This window comes from Amblyomma mixtum, chromosome 4 (assembly GCF_055824585.1).
Source record: "Amblyomma mixtum isolate Tamu chromosome 4, ASM5582458v1, whole genome shotgun sequence".
Taxonomy (NCBI): Eukaryota; Metazoa; Arthropoda; class Arachnida; order Ixodida; family Ixodidae; genus Amblyomma; species Amblyomma mixtum.
In genome coordinates this window covers 36765051-36788414 of record NC_143015.1, presented here as the reverse complement: position 1 = coordinate 36788414, position 23364 = coordinate 36765051, and the positions used below count along the sequence as shown (strand labels likewise).

At 49.1% G+C, this 23364-nt stretch overlaps 2 protein-coding genes, 8 non-coding genes and 1 pseudogene across 10 annotated transcripts; all 11 read left to right on the top strand.

Annotated features, from left to right (window-relative positions):
• Positions 1–110: 110 nt before the first annotated feature.
• Positions 111–5322, top strand: LOC149346211 (uncharacterized). The gene is made up of 2 exons (XM_089541264.1): positions 111–1041; positions 5313–5322. Exons 1-2 carry the CDS (start codon positions 128–130, stop codon positions 5320–5322), a joined length of 924 nt encoding a protein of 307 aa, XP_089397390.1. The 5' UTR covers positions 111–127.
• TRNAI-AAU (transfer RNA isoleucine (anticodon AAU)) lies at positions 4922–4995 on the top strand. The gene has a single exon. It is a non-coding gene; the product is annotated as a tRNA-Ile (tRNA).
• An 857-nt stretch (positions 5323–6179) lies between the features above and the next one.
• Positions 6180–6253, top strand: TRNAI-AAU (transfer RNA isoleucine (anticodon AAU)). Its single transcript has one exon. It is a non-coding gene; the product is annotated as a tRNA-Ile (tRNA).
• A 146-nt stretch (positions 6254–6399) lies between these two features.
• Positions 6400–6473, top strand: TRNAI-AAU (transfer RNA isoleucine (anticodon AAU)). The gene has a single exon. It is a non-coding gene; the product is annotated as a tRNA-Ile (tRNA).
• A 146-nt stretch (positions 6474–6619) lies between these two features.
• TRNAI-AAU (transfer RNA isoleucine (anticodon AAU)) lies at positions 6620–6693 on the top strand. The gene has a single exon. It is a non-coding gene; the product is annotated as a tRNA-Ile (tRNA).
• Positions 6694–6837: 144 nt separating this feature from the next.
• Positions 6838–6911, top strand: TRNAI-AAU (transfer RNA isoleucine (anticodon AAU)). Its single transcript has one exon. It is a non-coding gene; the product is annotated as a tRNA-Ile (tRNA).
• A 123-nt stretch (positions 6912–7034) lies between these two features.
• Positions 7035–8321, top strand: LOC149346206 (uncharacterized). The gene has a single exon (XM_089541263.1). It carries the CDS (start codon positions 7053–7055, stop codon positions 8289–8291), a length of 1239 nt encoding a protein of 412 aa, XP_089397389.1. The 5' UTR covers positions 7035–7052; the 3' UTR covers positions 8292–8321.
• Positions 8322–15665: 7344 nt separating this feature from the next.
• Positions 15666–17000, top strand: LOC149346205 (uncharacterized; annotated as a pseudogene).
• Positions 17001–17087: 87 nt separating this feature from the next.
• On the top strand, positions 17088–17160 carry TRNAV-CAC (transfer RNA valine (anticodon CAC)). The gene has a single exon. It is a non-coding gene; the product is annotated as a tRNA-Val (tRNA).
• Positions 17161–22197: 5037 nt separating this feature from the next.
• TRNAV-CAC (transfer RNA valine (anticodon CAC)) lies at positions 22198–22268 on the top strand. The gene has a single exon. It is a non-coding gene; the product is annotated as a tRNA-Val (tRNA).
• A 611-nt stretch (positions 22269–22879) lies between these two features.
• Positions 22880–22952, top strand: TRNAV-CAC (transfer RNA valine (anticodon CAC)). Its single transcript has one exon. It is a non-coding gene; the product is annotated as a tRNA-Val (tRNA).
• The last annotated feature ends 412 nt before the right edge of the window (positions 22953–23364 follow it).

Sequence of the window (23364 nt, the reverse complement as noted above, 5' to 3'; positions counted from 1 at the left end):
TGGTCCACGAAGCCGTAGTGTGTGCATAGCAGAAACACGTATTGCATGGGTTACCACGATTCCTAGAATAGTTCTGGCCTGCTAGCTCATTCTACTTCCGGCCACCGAGCGTGACGGACGCAGGATCATGAGCTCCAGCGGAGCGGCGATAGCGGCCCTTTCCAGCCGCGGAAACAGGCTCGAGGACAATGAAGATAGCGACTATCAGATTATTCTGCCAACTTTGCCCACCGGACGCGTTGTTTTTAACACGCTTTTTTTGCACGGCGATGTGCGGGTTAGGCCATACAGGGTCGAGGATTTCCGCGACGCCCTTGCCAACGTTGGTGCGCTCCCCGACGTTTTGGCGTTGGGGGCGTATCAGATCAACCATGTGTGGGCTGTCACCTTAACCAGCACAGAAGCAACAAAGAAGCTGGCAGCGTTCAAGGAACTGGAAGTTAAAGGTCGCCGCTGCCTCATCATCGATCCCGAAGACCAACAAGTGAAGCTGCGACTCCACTGGATGTTGCACGGCGTTGCAGATGATGACATCCGGACGGCCTTTGCGGCTTTTGGGAACGTGACCGAAGTGACCCGGGAGAGGTGGCGTGTTCAAGGCGTCAAGGAGAAGGGGTCCACCACGAGGACGGTGCTCCTGAAATTGAAGCCGGGCATCAAGGTAGATGACTTACCGCACCAGCTGCGAGTCGCCGGGGAATTAGCCCTTGTCGTTGTGCCTGGGCGGGCGATGCAGTGCTTACGCTGTCGAGGCACGGGACACGTCCGCCGCGAATGTAAGGTGCCCCGATGTTCAAAATGTAGGCGCTACGGACATGAGGAGGCTGACTGTGTGCTCACGTACGCTTCGGCCGCGGGACCTGGAACGAGGGAGCGGTCGGCGGAGCTCACTATGGACGTAGTCGAGGCAGAGGAGGCGGCAAAGGGAACCGGAGAAGAGCGTACGCAGGCACGGGAGACAGTCTCGTCGGGAGACTCCGCTCGAGACATCAAAGCTGCCAGCGATGGGGGGAGGAGTGACGCTACGCCCTACCTCCCTAGGTCAGACGACGAGACGTCCCCTCAGCCGGCAGACGACATGGAGCAGGATAACGGTGAGGAGCACCCGGACACCAGCGGTACTCGTTCGCCAAGCGTCACAGCCCCAGCCAAGCGACCCCACACACAGACCGATCTCGAAGGTGACAAGGCAACAGTCCCCGGTGTCGACGAGCCGCCAGCAAAAACAGTCCAACCCCGGCGGTCCACACTACGTCCGCGGCCAAACCTTTCTTCGGAGAGGCGTGCTGCGGACAAAGCGCCCCCGCTCCAAGTTCAGCCGCTCGCACCAGACGGAGGCGGTTCCAACGACGGCGTCTAGCCGCGCGCTAGACGAGGAAGGTAAGCACCACGCTTTCGGTCTATTCACCCTTTATGGAAATGGCGCCTGAAACCCCTTTGAGTGTAGCCACGCTAAATGTCAGGGGACTGGCAGCCAAAAAGAAGCAGAGCCAAGTACACCGCCTGCTAAGTGACCATGATATCGACGTGCTTGCCGTACAAGAAACAAAGGTTGATGGGGAGGAAGAGACCGGGAGCATGGTGCAACGTTTCACGGCTAGATTTTACGCCATTGTGAGCCACGCGGTAGGGACATCGGCTGGGTGTGTATTGTTTGTCAAAAAGCTGCCCGGACTGATTGTACAGGCTCACTACTCATGTCTGTCAGGACGGTGTGTTGTAGCCGATTTTGCATATTCCAATGCTGAGTGGCGCATTATTTGTGTGTATGCACCTAACATTGTTGAGGAAAGAGCAGTGTTTTTTGAGAATGTTATGCAGCAGTTAAGTACGGAGAGGCAGGTTGTAATGCTGGGCGATTTCAACTGTGTACTGAATGCTCGGGACAAAACCAGCACACGCGGCTTCAGAGACAAGAGTACTGATGTGTTGTGCCAGTTAACAAGCGAGTGGAACATGGAAGATGTGGCTGAGTACCTGGGGGGAGCGCGTGCCGTGCAGTACACGCACTTCCAAGGTTCGAGCCACGCGCGCCTTGACAGAATTTACGTGTCGCTGGATTTGATTCCCGTATGTAATGAATACCAAGTTGTGCCCATGACATTCACGGATCACTGCTTAGTGAAATGCGTATTCGGCACCAGAAAACGAAGGAATGCATTTAGCTGGGAGTTATGGAAATTTAACAACAAATTGCTCAGCGATGAAGCCTTTAGACGGGTTGTACTGAATGAACTCATTAAAGTAAGGCCGGGCACATTGTACGAAATCTGGAAGCAATGGGAGATGTGCAAAGAACAGATTAAAATAAAGGCCATTGATAGGTCCAGTTGCCTGCGGTATCAGGAGAAAATTAAAGAAACCCAGCTAAAGGCTTTGCTGGAAAAACTACATGAGCAAGAATGTAAGGCACCCGGCAAATGGATAGAAGATATTAGGAAAATAAAAGAACAGCTTGCGTTGATGGAAGAAGACAGATACCAAGGAGCGTTAGTAAGGGCAAGGGCGGAAAGCTGGAACATGGGCGAGGCGCCCTCGAAAAGAGCACTGGCATTGGAAAAGGCTCATGCAGAGAAAAATCAAATTGATAAGATTGCATGGGGCGGCATGCTATCGTCAGATGACGATCATATCAGACAAGGCTTCTTCCAATATTATCAGCAGCTTTTTAACAAACAGGAGGTCGACATAAACTTGTTCAAAGAAAAGTTTCTTATGGCTATGCCACGACTAGACGAGGACACGAAGAAAAGATTAGAGAGGCCAATCACAGAACTCGAGGTCGTAAAAGCAATCGATAGTTTAAATATGGGAAAGTCGCCTGGGCCAGACGGCTTAAGTGCAGCTTTCTATAAGGGGTTCAAGAACGAAATAGCGCCAATATTGACTGCGTTGTTCCAAGAAGCCTACGAAATAAACAGATTGCCGCTGTCATACGGGTTATCTCACACTATTCTAATTCCCAAGACAAATAACGAGGAAAAGCTCCAGCAGGTCACAGCTTACAGGCCAATTTCCTTGACTAATGTCGATTATAAAATATTAATGAAAGTGCTAGCAAGGAGGCTGCAGTCAGTAATCCAGGATATTGTCGGCCCTCATCAAACGTGCGGGATAAAGGGGAGATCAATTATGACTAACATACACACGGCAAGATCGGTTCTGGAGTGTTGTGATCTGACTAATGAATGTGTGGCCATCCTCCAACTAGACCTCGAAAAAGCATTTGACTGTGTCGCCCACGAAATTTTGCTCAGTATTCTGGACCACGCGAATGTAGGTTCCGTAATTCGAGAGGGTGTGGCCATGGCGTACCGCGGCTGCACTACGAGATTAATTATAAACAAGAGTCTGGGGCCCCCATTCGGGTGCAACGTTCGGTACGCCAGGGCTGCCCCCTCAGTCCCCTTTTGTTTGCCATTTACATAGAGACACTATGTTTGAGCATTATTAAGAACGAGGCTGTTCAAGGTTTTAGGTTGCAGGCAGCTGAAGTCAAGTTGCTTGCGTACGCGGATGACCTAGCGGTGTTTGCTGTGAATCAGCAGAGCATACGGGAGGCTGTTGTGTCAGTTGACAGTTTCCGGAAGGCAACCGGAAGTAAAGTGAACTGGGCAAAGTGCCAGGGACTTTGGCATGGGGGTTGGCCATCAACCCCAGATCTTTTTGCAAATGTGACTTGGGTAACTATCCCCCCAAAATACCTAGGAGTGCCACTAAACTGCTACCGGAACAGTGATGCATATTGGAAAGAACAAGCGAACGAACTACGGGAAAAATCAGATAGATGGAAGGGGGCACATTTGTCAATCTTTGCGAGAGCGACGGTGTGTAATTTGTTCTTTTTAAGCAAACTGTGGTACGTAATGCAAGTGTTGCACTGTTCCCGGGCAAATGTACAGAAGATACATCGCATTTTAGCTGTTTTTGTTTGGTCATCGACCTGGGAACGGTGCCGACGGACGAATTTGTTTAGACGTGTGAAAGATGGTGGCCTTGGGCTAGGACATCTGTTCCTGCGCCAGCTTGTAAACAGGTTTTTCTTTTTTCGAGATGTGCGTGACCCTTTTTTGAGAACTATGTGTCAACTAAGGTTGACCGGTGTTTTGCCTGATTTTGTTGTGGGAACAAATTATTTTTCCGCAAGAACTTTCGGTTACTTCAGAGAAGTTGCTGATAGCGTTAAATTTCTTGTTGTGCGTTTTTCGAGAGAATATTTAAGTGACGTGAAGCGGAAAAAGCTATACGCAGATCTGTGTGATGTTGTTTTTCCAGTGCCAATGTACAGAGCTTTGTACGATGGAGGCCACGGAGGGGATGTTCTGAAAAGAGTAAAAAGAATGCAAGTACAGCCAGGAACCAAAACTTTCTTCTTCAAGTTACATACAGAAACACTATCAGTTAAAAGGTTTTTAGAGGGAAGGGGTTTATTCCTACCGTGGGGTTCGCAATGCCTAATCTGCAAGTGTCCCGAAACAATAGACCATGTGTTTCTTCACTGTTGGGAGGGGGTGTTTTTTTGGGACGTATTGCAACGAACAATTAAAAAAGAGCTCCCGCTTCATCCCTACGGTATGAGATATTTGGCAATTGAAAACCAGGACGGGTTCCCGTTTGATCAGGTAATGCTCTGGGGCCTCCATAGTATATGGCGCTCCAGAATGGCGGGGTATTACTGCGATTCTGACGCGAGACCAGCCCGCATGTATTTTCGGGAAAATGTACGTAGATTTGTTGAAGTGATGAAACTGCAAGCTTGTGTACCCGATTGGCTACCCAGGATGGAAAATTTGACTCTGTTGAGAGAATTTTAAACTTGACATGGCCTGCCAGGAAGATCTGGCAGGTTGCTGGTTTTCAAAGTTTGGTTTATGTAATTTTTGTGTTGTTTTCTCGAAGGCAATAAAGAAAAAAAAAAAAAAGCCTGCTAGCTCAGTTGGTTAGAGCGTCGTGCTAATAACGCGAAGGTCGTAGGTTCAATCCCTGCGCAGGCCACGTTCTATTTTTTTTCCTGCTCTCAACGCATTTTAACGTCCATGGTGCAGGCACTGGCACTTTTACCTGAGTGGTCCACGAAGCCGTAGTGTGTGCATAGCAGAAACACGTATTGCATGGGTTACCACGATTCCTAGAATAGTTCTGGTCTGCTAGCTCAGTAAGTATTATATTGTGCACGAACCAATATCCAAAGGTTTCATCGGGTTTTTGCGGTTTTCATTTGGGCGTCTAATTGGGAACGCATTCGCAGAGATAATCTCTTCCGGAGAGTAAAGGTCGGGGGACTGTCTCTGATGCATCTCTATGTGCGGCAGGTGGTTTTAAGGTTTTGTTTCCTGCGTCACCAAAATGACGCCTTTCTGCGAACATTCATACAAATCATGTTATCCAGTGCACTTCCAGAATTCATTGTCTCTTCTTGCAGTGCTCGGCGGTACACAGTGTCTCGCTTCCTGCGAGAGGTTGTCTGGTCGTTCAGGTTTTTGAAAGTACGGTTCTCTCTAGAGTATTTAGCGAATGTAACGCCGAAGCGATTATACAAGGATCTCATTGAACAGTTGTTTCCAGCGCCACTGTACAGAACCTTATACTGTGAAGGCCCTGGGAAAGACGTTCTCAGGCGAGTTAAAAAGATGACTGTTGCACCTGGCGTCAAAACTTTCTTTTTCAAACTGCACACCGGAACCCTTCCAGTAAAAACATGGCTAGAGGAAAAGGGCCTTTTTGTTCCTTGGGGCTCGAACTGTCTCCTGTGTAGAAAACCGGAGACGGTAGAACATGTGTTCCTGGATTGCTGGGATGCGGTGTTCTACTGGGATGTTTTGCAAAGAACCCTAAAAAAGGACTTGCCATTGACACCGCGCGGAATTCGGTACTTGACTACTGAAAGTGATGTTGCACAGTACGACCAGATTATGTTATTGGGCCTTCACAGCATTTGGAGGAGTAGAATGGCTGTTCGACACTGTGACTTGGATGCACGATCGGTATGTGATTATTTTGTGGAACATGTGTATAAATTAAGAGAAGTCTTGAAGCAACAAGATTACGCTGATGATGTATTGAGTCTGATGGACCAACTTGTGTTAATGAAAGTCCATTAGACACGGTTGTCTGCCAAGGGGCATGACAACTACGATATTTTAGTTATGTATTCATTCATGCAATAAAGAAAAAAAAATGGCCTGCTAGCTCAGTTGGTTAGAGCGTCGTGCTAATAACGCGAAGGTCGTAGGTTCAATCCCTGCGCAGGCCACGTTCTATTTTTTTTCCTGCTCTCAACGCATTTTAACGTCCATGGTGCAGGCACTGGCACTTTTACCTGAGTGGTCCACGAAGCCGTAGTGTGTGCATAGCAGAAACACGTATTGCATGGGTTACCACGATTCCTAGAATAGTTCTGGCCTGCTAGCTCAGTTGGTTAGAGCGTCGTGCTAATAACGCGAAGGTCGTAGGTTCAATCCCTGCGCAGGCCACGTTCTATTTTTTTTCCTGCTCTCAACGCATTTTAACGTCCATGGTGCAGGCACTGGCACTTTTACCTGAGTGGTCCACGAAGCCGTAGTGTGTGCATAGCAGAAACACGGATGGCATGGGTTACCACGATTCCTAGAATAGTTCTGGCCTGCTAGCTCAGTTGGTTAGAGCGTCGTGCTAATAACGCGAAGGTCGTAGGTTCAATCCCTGCGCAGGCCACGTTCTATTTTTTTCCTGCTCTCAACGCATTTTAACGTCCATGGTGCAGGCACTGGCCTTTTACCTGAGTGGTCCACGAAGCCGTAGTGTGTGCATAGCAGAAACACGGATAGCATGGGTTACCACGATTCCTAGAATAGTTCTGGCCTGCTAGCTCAGCTGGTTAGAGCGTCGTGCTAATAACGCGAAGGTCGTAGGTTCAATCCCTGCGCAGGCCACGTTCTATTTTTTTTCCTGCTCTTTACGCATTTTAACGTCCATGGTGCAGGCACTGGCACTTTAACCTGAGTGGTCCACGAAGCCGTAGTGTGCGCATGGGATTCCACTTCCGGCCGCGATAGCGAACGGACGCGTGTGAAATGGGCTCCGTTGGAGCGGTATCAGCGGCCGTGTCCGGCCGCGGTAACAGGTTTTCTTCTGCATCGGATGATGAGTATCGTGTTGTTTTGCCTAGTCTGCCTTCAGGGCGTTTGGTTTTGAATACCGTTTTTATGCATGCGGACGTGAGAGCACGGCCCTACCGAGTAGAAGACTTCAGGGATACGCTGGTGAATTTGAATCTGCTCCCTGAGGTTACGGCCTTGGGGGCGTATCAAATGAATCACGTGTGGGCAGTTACCTTCAAGTGTGACGCAGGTGTGCAAAGACTGCTCGCCAACAACGAAGTGCAAGTGAAGAACCATCGCTGCGTTCTCATCGACCCGTCTCACCAGGACCTACGGTTGAAACTGCACTGGCTGCTGCCCACCGTCCCCGACGACGACGTGCGGGCGGCTTTGCTAGTGTACGGGAAAGCGACAGATGTGGTCAAGGAGCGTTGGAGGGTGAATGGTGTGTCTGACAAGAGCTCGACGACCCGGACAGTGACTTTGAAGCTCAAGGCCGGTGTGAAGCCGGAAGATATACCGCATCAGCTTAGGATTGCTGGTGAGCTGGCCCTTGTCGTGGTGCCGGGCAGGGCACCCCTCTGCTTGCGATGCCAGAGCACAGGCCACATACGGCGTGACTGCAAGGTACCGCGCTGTGTGCTATGTCGTCGCTTTGGCCACGACGAGACCGAGTGCGTGCGTACCTACGCCAGCGTCGCAGGGCCCGCGAGGAATGACGATAACTCGGAGCTCCTAATGGATGAAGCTGATGCTGAAGCAGCAGCCAAGGCGGAGTCGGAAGACAAAGCTACGGCTGGAAATGAGCCGGCTGAGCAAGCCTCGGGCGAAACAGTACGCCAAGGCACTCCGAACCTCGAAGAAAATGGCACACCTGAGAGAACAGAAGACCCATCGACGGCGAGGTTGGTTCAGGACGAGAAGATAAACGCGACCTCGATGGGAAGCGCCAGCGAGGGGGAGCAGAACATGGACACATCAAACGAGGGCACCGCCGCCGCGGCGACTAAACGCTCGCACGAAGTCGTCGAGGAAGATGACACATCTTCTGGCCCGCCCGTCAACGGAGAGCCACCGTCAAAAGCAGCTCCCGTGCGTCGGTCGACGTTGCGACCTCGGCCGAACATCCCTCCAGACCGGAGGACGACGACGAGGGCGACGACGCCGCCGCCGACGCCGCCGACGCAGCCGCCGCCGCCGGCGGCCTCGTAGTTGTAAGTTTTGGGACTGGACGAGCGCTTGTTCTGGCGCTGAGGATGCTTCTTGTCAACGGTAAGCACCATCCTCTTGGTCTCCTTCCATACTACAATGGCGCTGCCAGATAGAGCTTTGCGATTCGCCACAATCAATGTCCGAGGGCTATGTGCGAGGAGGAGGCAACGGCAGTTATATAGGTTGTCAACGGAAAAAGATTTAGATATTATTGCCGTACAAGAGACGAAAATTGAAGGAGATGTTGAGACCGAGAGTATGGTGCTGCCTTTCATGTCACATTACTACGCGTGTGTGAGCCATGCGGTTGGGAGATCCGCAGGCTGTGTTCTTTTTGTGCGCCAACATTTGGGGCTTGAGGTGCAGGCCGTACGGTCGGATATTGCAGGACGTATGGTTCTTTGCGATTTTAGTTTTGGTTCAGTGCTATGGCGGGTGATATGCTTGTATGCTCCTAATGTACTCGAGGAAAGACGACAGATGTTTGAGGGACTCAAAAATTATTGCGATGTCGATCGGAAACTAGTACTGATGGGAGACTTTAATTGTGTTTTAGCGGCGCGAGAGAAAGCGAACGATACACCGTACAGAGACGCCAGCACGGCAGAACTTCGAAGCTTAATCGATGAATTTGGGCTCGAAGACGTAGCGGAATGCTTGGAAGACGACCACTGCGTTCGCTTTACGCATTTCCAAGGAGCCAGTCACGCCCGGCTTGATAGAATGTACGTTTCGGCCGAATTGACAGCGCTTTGCCGAGAGTACCATGTGCAGTCTGTGTCATTCAGCGACCACTGTCTTGTCTGGTTTGATATTAAGAACAAGAAAGAAAATAAAAATAAATTCACATGGGAGTTATGGAAGTTTAACGCGAAGATTTTAGATGACGACGTTTTCAAGGAACAAGTGTCAAGTATGCTTGAAGAAATTAAGGATGATACAGCCACAGTGGTTTGCGATCAATGGGAGACTTTCAAGCAAAAAACTAAAATGAAAGCGTTGGAACGAGCTAGCGCTATAAAGTACGAGAATGATAAGTATGAGACGAACTTACGAAAGAGCCTGCAAATGCTAATAAATCAAGAAAACTCAGCTCCAGGCACGTTCAAGGCTGACATCTGTTCGCTCAAACATAAGCTCGAACAGTTTGATATCGACCGATACCGCGGTGCGCTTGTACGAGCCAGAGCCGATAAAGAGATAACCGGTGAGGCACCAACTAAAAGAGCAATGGCAAGGGAAAGAAAATGGGCCCGCAAGAATGTGATTTCCGAAGTTGAACAAGACGGCATTATTTTGAACGAACAGAACGACATCGAAAATGCTTTCACCCTGTTTTACAAAGGTCTATTTGCGCTTAGAGCGGTAGACTTAGAAATCTTCAGGACAGAATTCCTGGCTTTAATGCCTAGGATTAATGACAACTCAAAAGAGGTGTTAGAGCGCCCGATTACTGTCGCTGAAATAGAGTTGGCTATCGATGACTTAAAACGAGGGAGGTCACCAGGACCAGATGGATTAGGCGCCGAATTCTACAAGACTTTCAAGAATGAATTAGCCCCTATAATAGCCCACCTTTTAGAAGACGCATATGAACGGAAGCGCCTACCGCCTTCTTTCCTGGCCACGCATACAGTTCTCATCCCCAAAACAGAGGATCCAATCGCTTTAAGGCAAGTAAAGTCCTATCGTCCAATCAGCTTAACGAACGTCGACTACAAGATCTATATGAAAGTACTGGCTAAAAGACTTCAAACGGTTATAAAAGAGATTGTTGGACCACACCAGACTTGCGGTATAAGGGATCGGTCAATATTCACTAACATTCACACGGCGAGATGCGTGCTGGAGTGCTGCGATGCACTAAACATGAACGTCGCAATGCTCCAGCTCGATTTGGAGAAAGCGTTCGATCGTGTACCACATGAAATCTTGTTTACACTTTTGCAACACGTCAACGTGGGAGCAGTTATCACAGAGGGTGTCGCGATGGCTTACAGGGGATGCACAACGCGCCTAGTAATCAACAAATCGGTAGGAGCACCGATCGAGGTGCAACGATCCGTGCGACAGGGTTGCCCCCTCTCACCATTACTTTTTGCCTTATATATCGAACCCTTCTGCCTTAGTATAATAGACACCAGCTACGTAAAAGGCTTTAAATTACAGCTAACCGAAGTGAAACTGTTGGCATACGCGGATGATGTGGCGGTTTTCTGCGTTGACAATGAGAGCATCTTGAAAACGGTGGAAATTGTTAAGCGTTTCTGTGACGCCAGCGGCAGCGCTGTTAACTGGGGCAAGTGCCTTGGATTTTGGCACGGTTCTTGGGCGACGAAACCAGGCACTTTCGCCAACATGCAATGGGCTGATACACCAGCGAGGTACCTAGGTGCTCCTTTAGAGTTTTACCGCGACAGTGAGCCCTACTGGCGGAGCCAAGTTGCAGAAGTGCGTGAAAGAACGGAGAAGGTTAAAGGAGGGGACTTGTCTATGTTTGCGCGCAGCACTGTGTGCAATGTGTTTTTTGTTACCAAACTGTGGTATGTGCTAAGTGTTTTGCACTGCTCACGCGCCAATGTACAAAAGTTGCACCGTGTATTGGCCATCTTTGTGTGGGGGTCGGTATGGGAGAGGACAAGCCGTACCAACCTCTTCCGGAGAGTTAGTCAAGGAGGCCTGGGCTTGTCGCATTTATTCCTGAGGCAAGTGGTCAACCGTTTTTGTTTCCTTCGAGATGTGAAGGACCCGTTTTTGCGTACTGTAGTACAGATCAGATTGAGCAGACTTTTACCGGATTTTGTGGTATCTACCGAGTGTATACCAGGAGGTGTTTTTGGATTCCTGAAGGAGGTTGCGGTTTCCTGTAACTTCCTCAGCGCACGATTTTCCTACCAATATCTTGCAAAAGTAAAACGCATACAGCTATACAAGGACCTTACAGACCTGGTTTTTCCTGTGCCACTGTATCGAACAATGTACAGCACCCATCCAGGCAGCGATGTTTTAAAGCGTGTGAAGCGAATGTATGTAGCTCCGGGAGCCAAGTCCTTTTTCTTCAGGCTGCACACCGGAACGTTGGAGGTAAAAACTTGGATGGCAGAGAAAGGATTGTATGTTCCATGGGGTGATCATTGCTTTATATGTAGAAAGCCAGAAACTATCGAGCATGTTTTTCTGGACTGCTGGGGAGGAGTGTTCTTTTGGGACATTCTTCAAAGAACATTGAAAAAAGATCTGCCCCTTGACCCCCGTGGGATTCGTTTCCTAGCAGTGGAAAATGAAGAAGGTGTACCGTTTGACGCAGTAATGCTCATGGGATTGCACTGTATTTGGAAGGCCTGCATGGCGGCCCGACATGCTGACATCGATGCAAGGCCGGCGCAGGAGTACTTTCGCGAGTCTGTAGGCAGATTCTTGGAAACCTACAAAACTTTGAAACAAGTGCCTGAATGGGTACCGAGAATTGAGCCTCTAGTCCATATGAAACGCTTTTAGCGCCTTACGTCAGCCAAGGTGTGGTTGATGGTTTTAGCCCATACCGACGCCATGTACCATTAAGTGTGTGTATACTTCTCTTGTTTTCTTGTGATGTATGTGTCTAAGCAGGCAATAAAAAAAAAAAAAGTAGTGTGTGCATAGCAGAAACACGGATGGCATGGGTTACCACGATTCCTACAATAGTTCTGGCCTGCTAGCTCAGTGGATTCTGCTTTCGGCCACGCTCGTGAACGGACGCAGGATGCAGGGCTCCGTAGGAGCGGCTACAGCGGCCATGTCTGGCCGCGGAAGCAGGTTTTTTGAAGCTGAAAACGAGTACGAGGTCATCCTACCAAGTTTGCCTACAGGTCGTATTGTTTTTAATACAGTTTTTCTTCATGCTGACATTCGTGCACGACCGTATCGCGTCGAGGATTTCCGCGATGCATTGGCTCATCTCGAGTTGTTCCCTGACGTGACTGCCTTGGGGGCGTATCGGATGAGTCACGTGTGGGCGGTGACTTTCGACAATGCTCACGCTGTCAAAAGGATGCTCGCCGCTGGGGAAATTCAGGTGAAGGAACGTCGGTGTTTTATAATTGATCCAGCAAACCAAGATGTTCGAATGAAGATTCACTGGCTGCTTCCTGGAGTGCCAGACGAAGACGTGCGAGCGGCCTTTGTGTCGTACGGAAAAGTAACGGAGGTCAAGGCTGAGCGTTGGCGCGTACAAGGCGTCACCGGCAAAGGGTCGGCAACGCGCCTGGTGTCTCTTTCCCTGAAAGCGGGAGTCAAGCTGGACGACCTGCCGCATCAGGTGAGCATCGCTCGTGAATTGGCCCTCGTTGTGGTACCGGGCAGCCCCCCCCCCCCCCCCCCCTCTGCTTGCGCTGCCGTGGCAAGGGTCATGTTCGGCGGGAATGCAAAATTCAGCGGTGTGGTGCGTGCCGTCGTTTCGGGCATGAGGAGACTCAGGGTGCGCGAACGTATGCCAGCGTGACCGGGCGCTCTTCTAACGAAAAAGCGTCCGAGCTGATGATGGACGAGCTTGACGCCGAAGAAGCTGCGACGGGAAAGGGAGACAACGCTTTGGAGACATTGGTGCCCGTTTCAACCAGTGTCGAAGAGCGGAGCGGGCGGCTCAAGCCCGCATCCAGTCTGCCGCAAGACGGATTGCCTGAAGAGAAGGCTGCTGTGTTGGAAGACGCCGCGTACCTATCTAACGAGGCTTCTGCGAACGCTGAAGGTCAGCAGGAGGAAATGGTGGTCTCTATGGCTGCAAGTAGCAGTCAGGCTGGAAAGCGACCACGAGAAAAGAATCCCGATACACCGCATGCTCCCGATGAAGGCACTGAGGAACCACCGACGAAAGCTCCTGGAGTGAGGCGTCCGTCTTTCAAGCCGCGGCCTAACGTTCCGCCCGACCCGCGAGAGGCGGCCAAGCCGCCTCTGTAGTTTTCGGTCGGCCGCGTGCACCTGGGAGCCCTCGCGTGCAGCCGGAGCATCGACGGACAACCGGCAGCGCCGCCTTGCAAGTTGCCTAGTCAGCGCAACCATAGACTGTTGTGAGTCCAGCGACGTTTCTGTGCGTAGCCTCCTTGTTCTCAAAGTAAACAATGGGCGGTACAATTTGCTTTGAAAAGAAAAGATGGAGGGGAAAAAAGATGCAGCATTATGTATAGCCACGCTTAATGTGAGAGGGCTAGCCGCAAAGCGGAGGCAGTATCAACTTAACCGTCTTCTTTTAGAAAATGACATCGACATTGCAGCTATACAAGAGACAAAAGTAGAATCTGAAGAGCAAACTGACCGCATGTTGTTAACTCTTCGGTCCAGATATGATATCTGTGTGAGCCATGCCGTTGAAACTTCTGGGGGTGTTTTGCTGTTGATGCGAAACAGCATTGGCATTGTTGTAGAGCGCGTAAAAGTAGACGCAAGTGGTCGTCTTGTAGTTTGCGATTTTTTCTTTGCTCAAATGAAATGGCGAGTAGTCTGTATATATGCCCCGAACAAGCAACAAGAGCGTAGAGTTTTCTTTGAGGAACTTGTTCCCCATGTCAGTGCCGAGCGAAATTGTGTTTTACTTGGCGACTTTAATTATGTTTGCAAGCCTGAAGATAGGGCAAGGAGACAACCTGTGCGCGACTACAGCGCTTTTTACTTAAACACGCTGGTCACAGAGCAGAAGTTAGAAGATGTAGGTTTGCTGCTGTCAAATTCTAGTCTGCCAAAGTACACTCATTTCCAGCGCGATTCCCATGCAAGACTTGATAGGGCTTACATATCTGTCGCCCTTGTGCCAATGTGTGCCCATTACATGGTGAAACATGTATCATTCAGTGACCATAGTCTGGTTATGTTTACACTAGGTGCAAAACAAAGGAATTCGCGCTTTAACTGGCATCTTTGGAAGATGAATAACAAACTTCTCGAAGACGAGTCCTTCGTTAGTAAGACACAAGATAGCATAAGAGAAGTACTGACATGTGGGGCTAATAGTTTTGTTTACGCGTGGGAGTGTTTCAAAGAAAGCGTTAAGATAAGCGCATCGAACACAGTACTGCGAAACAACACAAAATGAAACAGGCAGAGAAGCAATTACAATGCCAGCTGGATTTCTTACAAAGTCAAGAATGTGCGCAGCCGGGACTGCGCAGTAAAGAAATCAGAGAAGTTCGGAGGCAGCTGGAAGTGCTAGACAATGATAAAAACAAAGGAAGCAGTTATACGGGCACGGGCAGAAAAGCTTTGGGTTAGTGAAATGCCAACGAAGCGGGCACTAGCGGACGAAAAGAGCTACGCAGCGAAAAATGATATCCAAGAGATATGATTCGAAAATGCCCTCACCCGAGACAAGGAAATGATTAAAAGGGCGTTCGTTGAACACTACGGAGAATTATTTGGGTGCAGCAAAAAACTGGCAGAGGGTTTTGAAAGCTCGTTTTTGTCACTCATGCCAAAACTTGATGATGAAAGAAAATCAATTCTAGAGGTGCCAATTAGGGTCCAAGAAATTGAAAAAGCCGTAGATGGTCTTAGTCCGGGCAAGACACCTGGTTCGGACGGTTTGAGTGCGGCTTTCTATAAGCGGTTCCGACAAGAAGTGGCAGAGGCGCTACACGCCGTTTTAATGGAGGCGTACGAAAAGAAAGAGCTGCCACCGTCTTTCCGACGAGCGCACATAGTCCTAATTCCAAAGAATAATGATCGCGAGAAGCAGCAGTCGGTTTCGTTTCAGACCTATAACGTTAACGAATGTGGATTATAAAATCTATATGAAGGTGCTAGCCAGGTGATTGCAAACTGTCATCAAAGATATAGTGGGGCGGCGGCTGGAATTTCTTTGGAGGAGAAATTCTAGAGGCCCGTGTACTGTGCGATGTCAGTGCACGTTAAAGAACCCCAGGTGGTCGAAATTTCCGGAGCCCTCCACTACGGCGTCTCTCATAGCCTTAGTCCCTTTGGGACGTTAAACCCCATAAACCAACCAACCAGATATAGTGGGACCCCATCAGACTTGTGGCATCAAAGGAAGGACAATAACTAGTAACATTCATATTTTGAGGAGCATTTTAGAGTGTTGCGACGTTTTCTCAAGACGGGCAGCAGTGTTACAGGTTGATCTGGAAAAAGCTTTCGATCGCGTCCATCACGACACATTTTTCAGCATTTTAGATTATGTGAACTTGGGCTCAGTGATTTCGGATGGTGTAAGAATGGCATATAAGGAATTTTGCGAATATTGTAGTAAACAAAGAACTCACTGACTGTATCGAAATCCATTCCTCTGTCAGGCAGGGATGCCCCTTATCCCCCTTGCTATTTGCCATCTATCTGGAGCCGTGTTGCTTGAAAGTGCTGTACAATAAAAGGGTTAGAGGCTTCCAGCTAATGTCAACAGAAGTGAAGGTGCTGTCATACGCTGATGATATTGCTATTATTTGCGAAGACAAAGAAACCGTCAAGGAGGCCCTGAACGATACCACATCATACTGCCGATGTACCGGCAGTGTTATAAACTGGAACAAATGCCTGGGTTTCTGACAGGGGGTGTGGGAAGACACTCCTTCCTTATTTGAAAATGTTCAGTGGTCAGACGCGCCTACAAAATACCTAGGCGTCCCACTTCAGCACTAGAAGGACACGACACAGTATTGGCAAGAAGAAACCGAGCAGGTCGGTTTGAAATCAACAAAATGGGGTGGCAGGGATTTTTCCATTTTTGCTCGCGCAAGAGTGTGTAACCTTTTCATTGTCGCGAAAGTATGGTACGTGCTGCAGGCGATGTTTATGTCAAGAATGTGTGTTCAGAAGCTGCACAGAGTGTTAGCTGTGTTTGTGTGGGGATCAACCTTGGTGCGCCCGAGCCGCACAAACTTGTTTCGCTCAATGCAGAACGGTGGGTTGGGTGTTGTGCAGTTGTTCTTAAGGCAAGTTGTCTCGAGATTCATGTTCTTGCGTGACCAAAATGATCCCTTTTTGAGGACAGTGATGCAGGGGCGGCTGCAAAATGTTTTACCCGAATTTCTGGTGTGTGCGCGCGGGTTTCATCGTGGAGGTGTGCATGGGTATTTGCGTGAAGTCGTTGGAGCTTTTCAAATACTGAAAGTGAGTTTCTCGATGCAGTACCTTAGTGGGGTAAAACGTAGGCGGCTGTATATGGACCTGTCAGATATGATGTTACCAGTGCCAATTTATCGCACAATGAATGTTGACGGTCCGGGTGGGGATGTTCTTAAAAGGGTTAAGAAGATGGCCGTGCGACCATCGGTGAAAACTTTCTTTTTCCACTTACATAGTGGCACACTCCCCGTGAAACCATGGTTGGAGGAGAAAGGGATATATGTCCCATGGTCAACAAACTGTATGATATGCCGCAAGCCTGAAACTATAGACCATATGTTCTTGGACTGTTGGGATGCGGTCTTTCTGTGGGATATCCTGCAAAGGACGTTAAAGTAAGACCTTCCAGTAACGCCGTATGGCATCCGTTTTTTTGCCAGTTGACAATGAAGATGGTGTACCGTATATATGTTCATGCTGTTAGTACTGCATGGTGTATGGAAGACACGAATGGGTGTCCATCACGCAGATGAAAATGTACGACTTGATAGAGAGTATTTTGTTGAGAGTATTGCTTACCTGAGAGATGTGTATAGGGAACATGCCAACAAACCCGAATGGTATGCTCTGCTGAATGAACTTGTTGCCCTGAAATGGTTTTAACCTACGTGTGCTGTCTTTGTTCAGATAGCACCTTTTAATGTGTTGTGTTCGATTTTCCTGTCTGGTCGGCAATAAAGAAGAAAAAAAGTTTCCGTGGTGTAGCGGTTATCACGTGCACCTCACACGCGCAAGGTCCCCGGTTCGATCCCGGGCGGAAACATTATTTTTGCTTTCTTTTTTATTTGCTGGCATTCCCGGTGGTACATTTATTGGCAGTTGCGGACGCAAGCTCCAGAACAACGAAGAAATCCCTGCTTCCATTCCCGTTTCCGTGTGGGGAGAAAGACGAAGACGGCGTTCCGAACGGTCGCGTTTTTTGATGCTCTCCGCAGAAATGGATAAATCGGCCCTAGGCCGAGGTACTGTTGCGGCTTCTGCTGCCAGTAATACGTACCGTATTGTTCTTCCCCGTCTGCCTGCTGGTAAGCTGGTTTTTAACTCCGTATTTCTACATGCGGACCTTGCTGGCCGTCCCTATCGTGCCCAGGACTTCAGAGATGCCTTACGGGGTGTACGTTGACCTCTGTGACATCAGCTCTATCGGACAGTTCCAGATGTCTCACGTATGGATGATAACATGCAAGACAGCGTTAGCGAAAGCTAAGCTCGTGAGCACTCAGGAGTTACAAGTGAAAAACCGCTGTTGTCTAGTGATTGACCCGGAACCGAAGACAGTAAAGCTCAAGATACTTTGGCTCCCTGAACATCTTGAAGATTTTTACATTCGGGACGCCCTTCGCGCTTGCGGAACGATTACGTCCATCACAGTGGAGCACTGGAGGGTTCCAGAAATGGAGGGCATGCGCACCTTGAATCGAGACGATGCCTTGACTCTTGCTGAAGGCGTCACTGTCAATGACGTGCCTCACATTTTGACAATTTGCGGTGTACAATGTCTGGTTTTAGTGCCAGGAAGGCCACCACTGTGTCTCCGTTGCCACAAGGTTGGCCATATACGCCGTCATTGCCGCACTCCTCGGTGTGATGATTGTCGGCGTTTCGGCCATGCTACAGAGGAGTGCGTAGTGTCGTATGCTGATAAGCTACGCGGTGGCACCCGTGCCATGGACGACGCATTGCAGGAGCACTTGATGGACGCAACAGAAGTTTTGGATGCTGCTGTTGGCACGCCAGCCGTTGCGCCCATTGACTCAGCGACTACTGACCCGCTGTCTGGCCCCGTTCCTGCTGTGCATCATGAGCCTACCCAGCCTTCACAGATGGAGCAGCTGTCTGCAGACGATGAGCGTCGATGCCTGGCGGAGCAGGCTCCAACTATATGTAGTGTCAGTGATGGCGCTCTTGGCGCACGTGCCTGTGCTGTGCGTGGGCCAGAGGAAGACAAGGACGACGGTGTGGCTCCGGTGCCGAGTGTCTGCACTGCTACATCTTCTGAGGCTCCTGCCGGATGTGCCACACAGGTAACAGAGTGCCAACCTGGCACTTCACTCCCCGACGGCAACTGTGATGCCGATGAGCAAATTTTAAGTGCGGCCTCGAAGCGTGGTGTATCTCCGAGTTCTGCCTCCTCTGAGGAGGACAGTGTCCCCACCAAGCACAAGTCCCGCCGTCGAAAGTCAAAGAATAAGAAACCTCCTCGGCGCTCCAGATCAAGGAGAAAGGGCGTCAACTCTAGGGAGGTCTCACCTTCCGGAGTGATGCCCCCAGACACCGTGGATGCCTGATTGAAGCTCCAGTTAGCCACCATGGCGTCTAACCAGCAGTTGACTGTCGCAACACTCAACATATGTGGACTCCGTTCAAGGCAGAAACAGGTACAGTTACGCCGATTGCTTTGGGGCAATCGGCTAGACATTGTCGCTATTCAAGAAACTAAGATAGAAAGTGAAGTGGATACATAGATAGCCCTGCGACCTTTCCTAACAGATTACAACGTCTGTGTGTCGCACTCAGTGGGTCTTTCGGCAGGTTGCTTTCTTTTCTTAAAGAAGAGTCTACCTATTTCTGACTTTAAGTACCAGGTTGACATAGAAGGGCGTCTGATATGTTGTGACTTTCGACTGCATGGCGAGTCGTGGAGGGTTATCAATGTGTATGCTTCAAATAATCCGGTGCAACGAGCAGTTTTTTTTCATGCCATTGCAACTCTCCTAGGATGTGATCGTTATGTCGTTTTCATGGGTGACTTCAACTGTGTGTGCGACCCACGCGATCGCACAGGTCTTAACCAAAACGCCGATAAGAGCTCTGGTATATTATTGTCTATTACCGGAAACGCAGGTTTAATTGATGCCGGATTTCCATCCGCCTTCACATACATCAGAGGAGCCTCACATTCACGCCTTGATCGCGTTTACGTTTCCGTAGATCTCCTTAAACGGCACATTTCATGTGATGTCAAGCCTGTTTCTTTCTCAGATCATGCTATGGTCATTCCGCGGATTGGAGAATGCGCCCGTCCCAAATTTCGACCGCAGTGGGAACTGTGGAAGCTTAATTCCGAGCTTCTAAATGATGAGCATTTTCAGCAGCGAGTGATGACAGCTTTGGAATCTTCCTTGGTCATGGATGTCCCATTATTTGCAGCTTGGGAGATGTTTAAGCTAGAAGTTCGTAGCATAGCTATTGAGATCGGCTCCGTGAAGTCTTATCTTAAGCATGGTGAGGAGAAACGGTTACTTCAGAGTCTTTATAATCTGCATGCGCTTGAATGTGAGGCTCCTGGCTTGTACAAAGAGGAAATTGGTGCTGTTAAGTGCAACCTTCAGAAGTTTGATGCCGAACGCTATCGTGCGGCCCGTGTATGATCCCGCAGCAACCGTGCTCTGCACTCTGAGGAGCCTACTAGACAGGCCTTGCTAGATGAGCGTCGTCACGTGGCTGCCAAGCGAATTTCTGAGCTCTACTGTGGTGGTGCCCTGGTCACAAGTACAGATGTCATAGTTACCGAGTTTGAAAACCACTATAGCTCTCTGTTTGCTGCCACGTCTAGCACTGCTGATGATGATCATATAGCGCGATTGGTGTCCATGATTAACCCACTCAATGAGGATGAGTGCAAGGCAATAAGTGGCTCTTTAAGCTTGGGTGAATTGCAAGATGCAATTGATCAATTGCCGCTCTCGAAAACTCCGGGGCCTGACGGCCTCTCAGGAGAATTTTACAAGGCATTTAAATCCGTTCTAGCCCCTGTCCTGCTCCAAATTTTTGAGACAAGTATTGATGTTGAATTTCTGCCTCAGTCATTTACGAAAAGTCATATTGTCTTTATACCAAAAACCGAGGATAAGGAAAAACTTCGATTTGTAGATGGCTACAGACCAATCACGCTTTCTAATGTAGATTATAAGATTTTTGCTAAAGTACTGTCAAATCGGCTGCAGCTTGCAATGTCTACTTTGATTGGGCCTCATCAAACATGTGGCTTGCGGGGACGATCAATACAATCTAACCTACATGTAGCGCGTACGGTGTTGCAGTATTGCAGTGACGCTCAAGAACAAGCAGCAATGCTGCAAATTGACCTGGCAAAGGCATTTGATCGAGTGTGCCATTAATTTTTTTTGCACTTTTAAACCACGTCAATCTCGGTTCAATACTTTCTACTGGCATACGCCTTTGTTACAAATCCTGTACCACGCGCTTGATTGTTAATGGCTGTCTCTCGCAACCAGTCCCAATTCAGTCTTCGGTGAAACAAGGGTGCCCACTGTCTCCGCTCCTGTTCGCATTATACTTGAAGCCACTTTGCATAAGTGTTATAAACAGTAGAGCTGTCAATGGTTTCCGAATAATGGGCCACGAACTGAAGGTATTGGCTTATGCAGATGGCCTTGCGTTTTTTTGTACTGATAAGCCAAGCATCGATGAGGTTATTCGTCTAACGGAGGACTTTGGTTCGGTGTCAGGAAGTCGGATTAATCGCTCTAAGAGTTGCGGTCTTTGGTTTGGTAGCTGGGGTTCGACACCTGCTGAATATGCTGGTATAACATGGACATGCAGGCCACCAAAGTACCTTGGCGTCCCTCTGAGTGCCTATAAGCATAGCGCACATTATTGGAAAGACCGCGTGTCAACGCTTCAGCGCTATTCTCAAACGTTTGTCCCCCATGGCCTCTCAATTTTTGGCAGGGCGACCGCCTGTAATCTGTTTGTCGCCACTAAAATATATTATGTACTGCAAATTATTCATTGCGCAAGACTTCCTATCCAGCGTTTTCACAGGGTTTTCGCTACTTTTGTGTGGAATTCGTCTTTTGAATCCATGAGGCGTGATAACCTTTTTCGGCCTGTAAGCGCTGGCGGCCTTGGTCTAGTTCACCTGTATGTCCGACAGATAGTGTCACGTTTCATGTTTTTCCGTGACACTACACACCCAATAGTACGTTCATTCCTGCAAACAAATTTAGTTCATGTTTTGCCCAACCTCATTGTGTCTTCCAATGTTTGTGACCGTCCGTGTTTGTGGGACATAATGCAAGAGGTGTATTTGGCTGTCCGTTTCCTACTTGTTCGTTTTTCTCCTGAGTTCCTTTTTTTAGTGTCGAGGAAAAAGTTGTATAAGGATTTGATTAGTATGCTCTTCCCTCCGCCCATGTACCGCTCTCTGTATGTTGGTTTACCGGGGCATGACGTACTCAAAAGAGTACGTAAGATGCCAGTCTCGCCGTGTACAAAGACCTTTTTCTTTAAGTTACACACCGGTGCGTTGCCCGTTAGAACATGGTTAGATAAAAAGGGCATTTTTGTGTCTACCGTTAATTGCCGCCTTTGTGATGAACTGAAACAATTGAGCATTGTTTCATCAGTTGCAAAGATGCAGTACTCTTCTGGGATGTCCTGCAACGCACATTTAAAAAAAGAATTCATCTGACTCCACATTCTGTTCGCTATCTCACTGCGCTGCCATTTGTTGATGAACCCCTGGACATGCTCTTTCTGATTGGACTGCACAGCCTCTGGAAAACCCGCATGACGGACAGACACTGTGAACCTGTTGTGTCTACAAAGGATCACTTCAGTCGAATGGTTGTTCATTTAAGAGACGTGTATGCCCAGACTGAGTACGAACCGGAGTGGCACTCACTATTAGTGATGTGCTCTGCATTGCCCCTTTTCTATTGTATGTCTTTTGAATATGTATTGATTACCACTGTTTTCATAATGGCTTGTATATAGTTCATGTACATAGAACATTACATCACTGTAATAAATACCATGTTGAAGAAAAAAAAATGTCCGTGGTGTAGCGGTTATCACGTGCGCCTCACACGCGCAAGGTCCCCGGTTCGATCCCGGGCGGAAACATTGTTTTTGCTTTCTTTTTTATTTGCTCGCATTCCCGGTGGTACAGTCGCGAGCAAAAGATATTAGCGCAGATCACTGGCGATCAGAATTCGTATAACTCACCACGCGGCGCTGCGGTACGCAGACCTGCCTAACGGGCCGTTTCCATGTTTGCAGCCTAGGGGGGGGGGGGGGGGGGGGGGACGGCAGGAAGTAAGCTTTATCAAGCGTGCACCGCCCTAGCGTTGAAGTGCCGACCCTACGTGACTGGGCTTGCGGCATTTATTTTGGCTCGGTTATCGCGAGCAAAGATGCCTTCTTTTTATTACTGTTTTTTCATGTCCGCGATGGTTTGTCAAAAAGAACTCGCAGGAACAATAGATGATAGCGCTGCTTTTAACCAGTAATTTTGCTGTCCGTGACACTCCGCTGAACCCCACTAATACTGTAGAATGGGAACGGCGCGGCACTCTTGTTGTCAGCCTCTTCGCCACCCGCAGCGCCACGCGTTGTCATTCAGGCGCTCTGGTGTTCCGTCATGTGTGCTAATCTTTTTTACCCGCGACTGTACATTTATTGGCAGCTGCGGACGCAAGCTCCAGAACAAAGAAGAAATCCCTGCTTCAATTCCCGTTTCCGTGGTGTAGCGGTTATCACGTGCGCCTCACACGCGCAAGGTCCCCGGTTCGATCCCGGGCGGAAACATTGTTTTTGCTGTCTTTTTATTTGCTCGCATTCCCGGTGGTACAATTATTTGCAGTCGCGGACGCAAGCTCCAGAACGAAGAAATCCCTGCTTCCAATCCCGTTTCCGTGGTGTAGCGGGATTCTACTTCCGGACGCAGAAGCGAACGGACGTGTCTCGATGGGCTCCGTGGGAGCGGGTTCAGCGGCCCAGTCGGCCCGCGGTAACAGGATTTTGGATACTGCTCACCAGGATTATGAAGTGATACTGCCGCAACTGCCATCAGGTCAGATTGTTTTGAACACAGTTTTTTTTTGCACGGCGATGTGAGAGCGCGGCCTTTCCGCCTCGAAGATTTCAGAGACGCCTTTGCTAATCTGGGAGCACTCCCAGATGTTATCGCCCTGGAGGCGTACCAAATGAACCGTGTGTG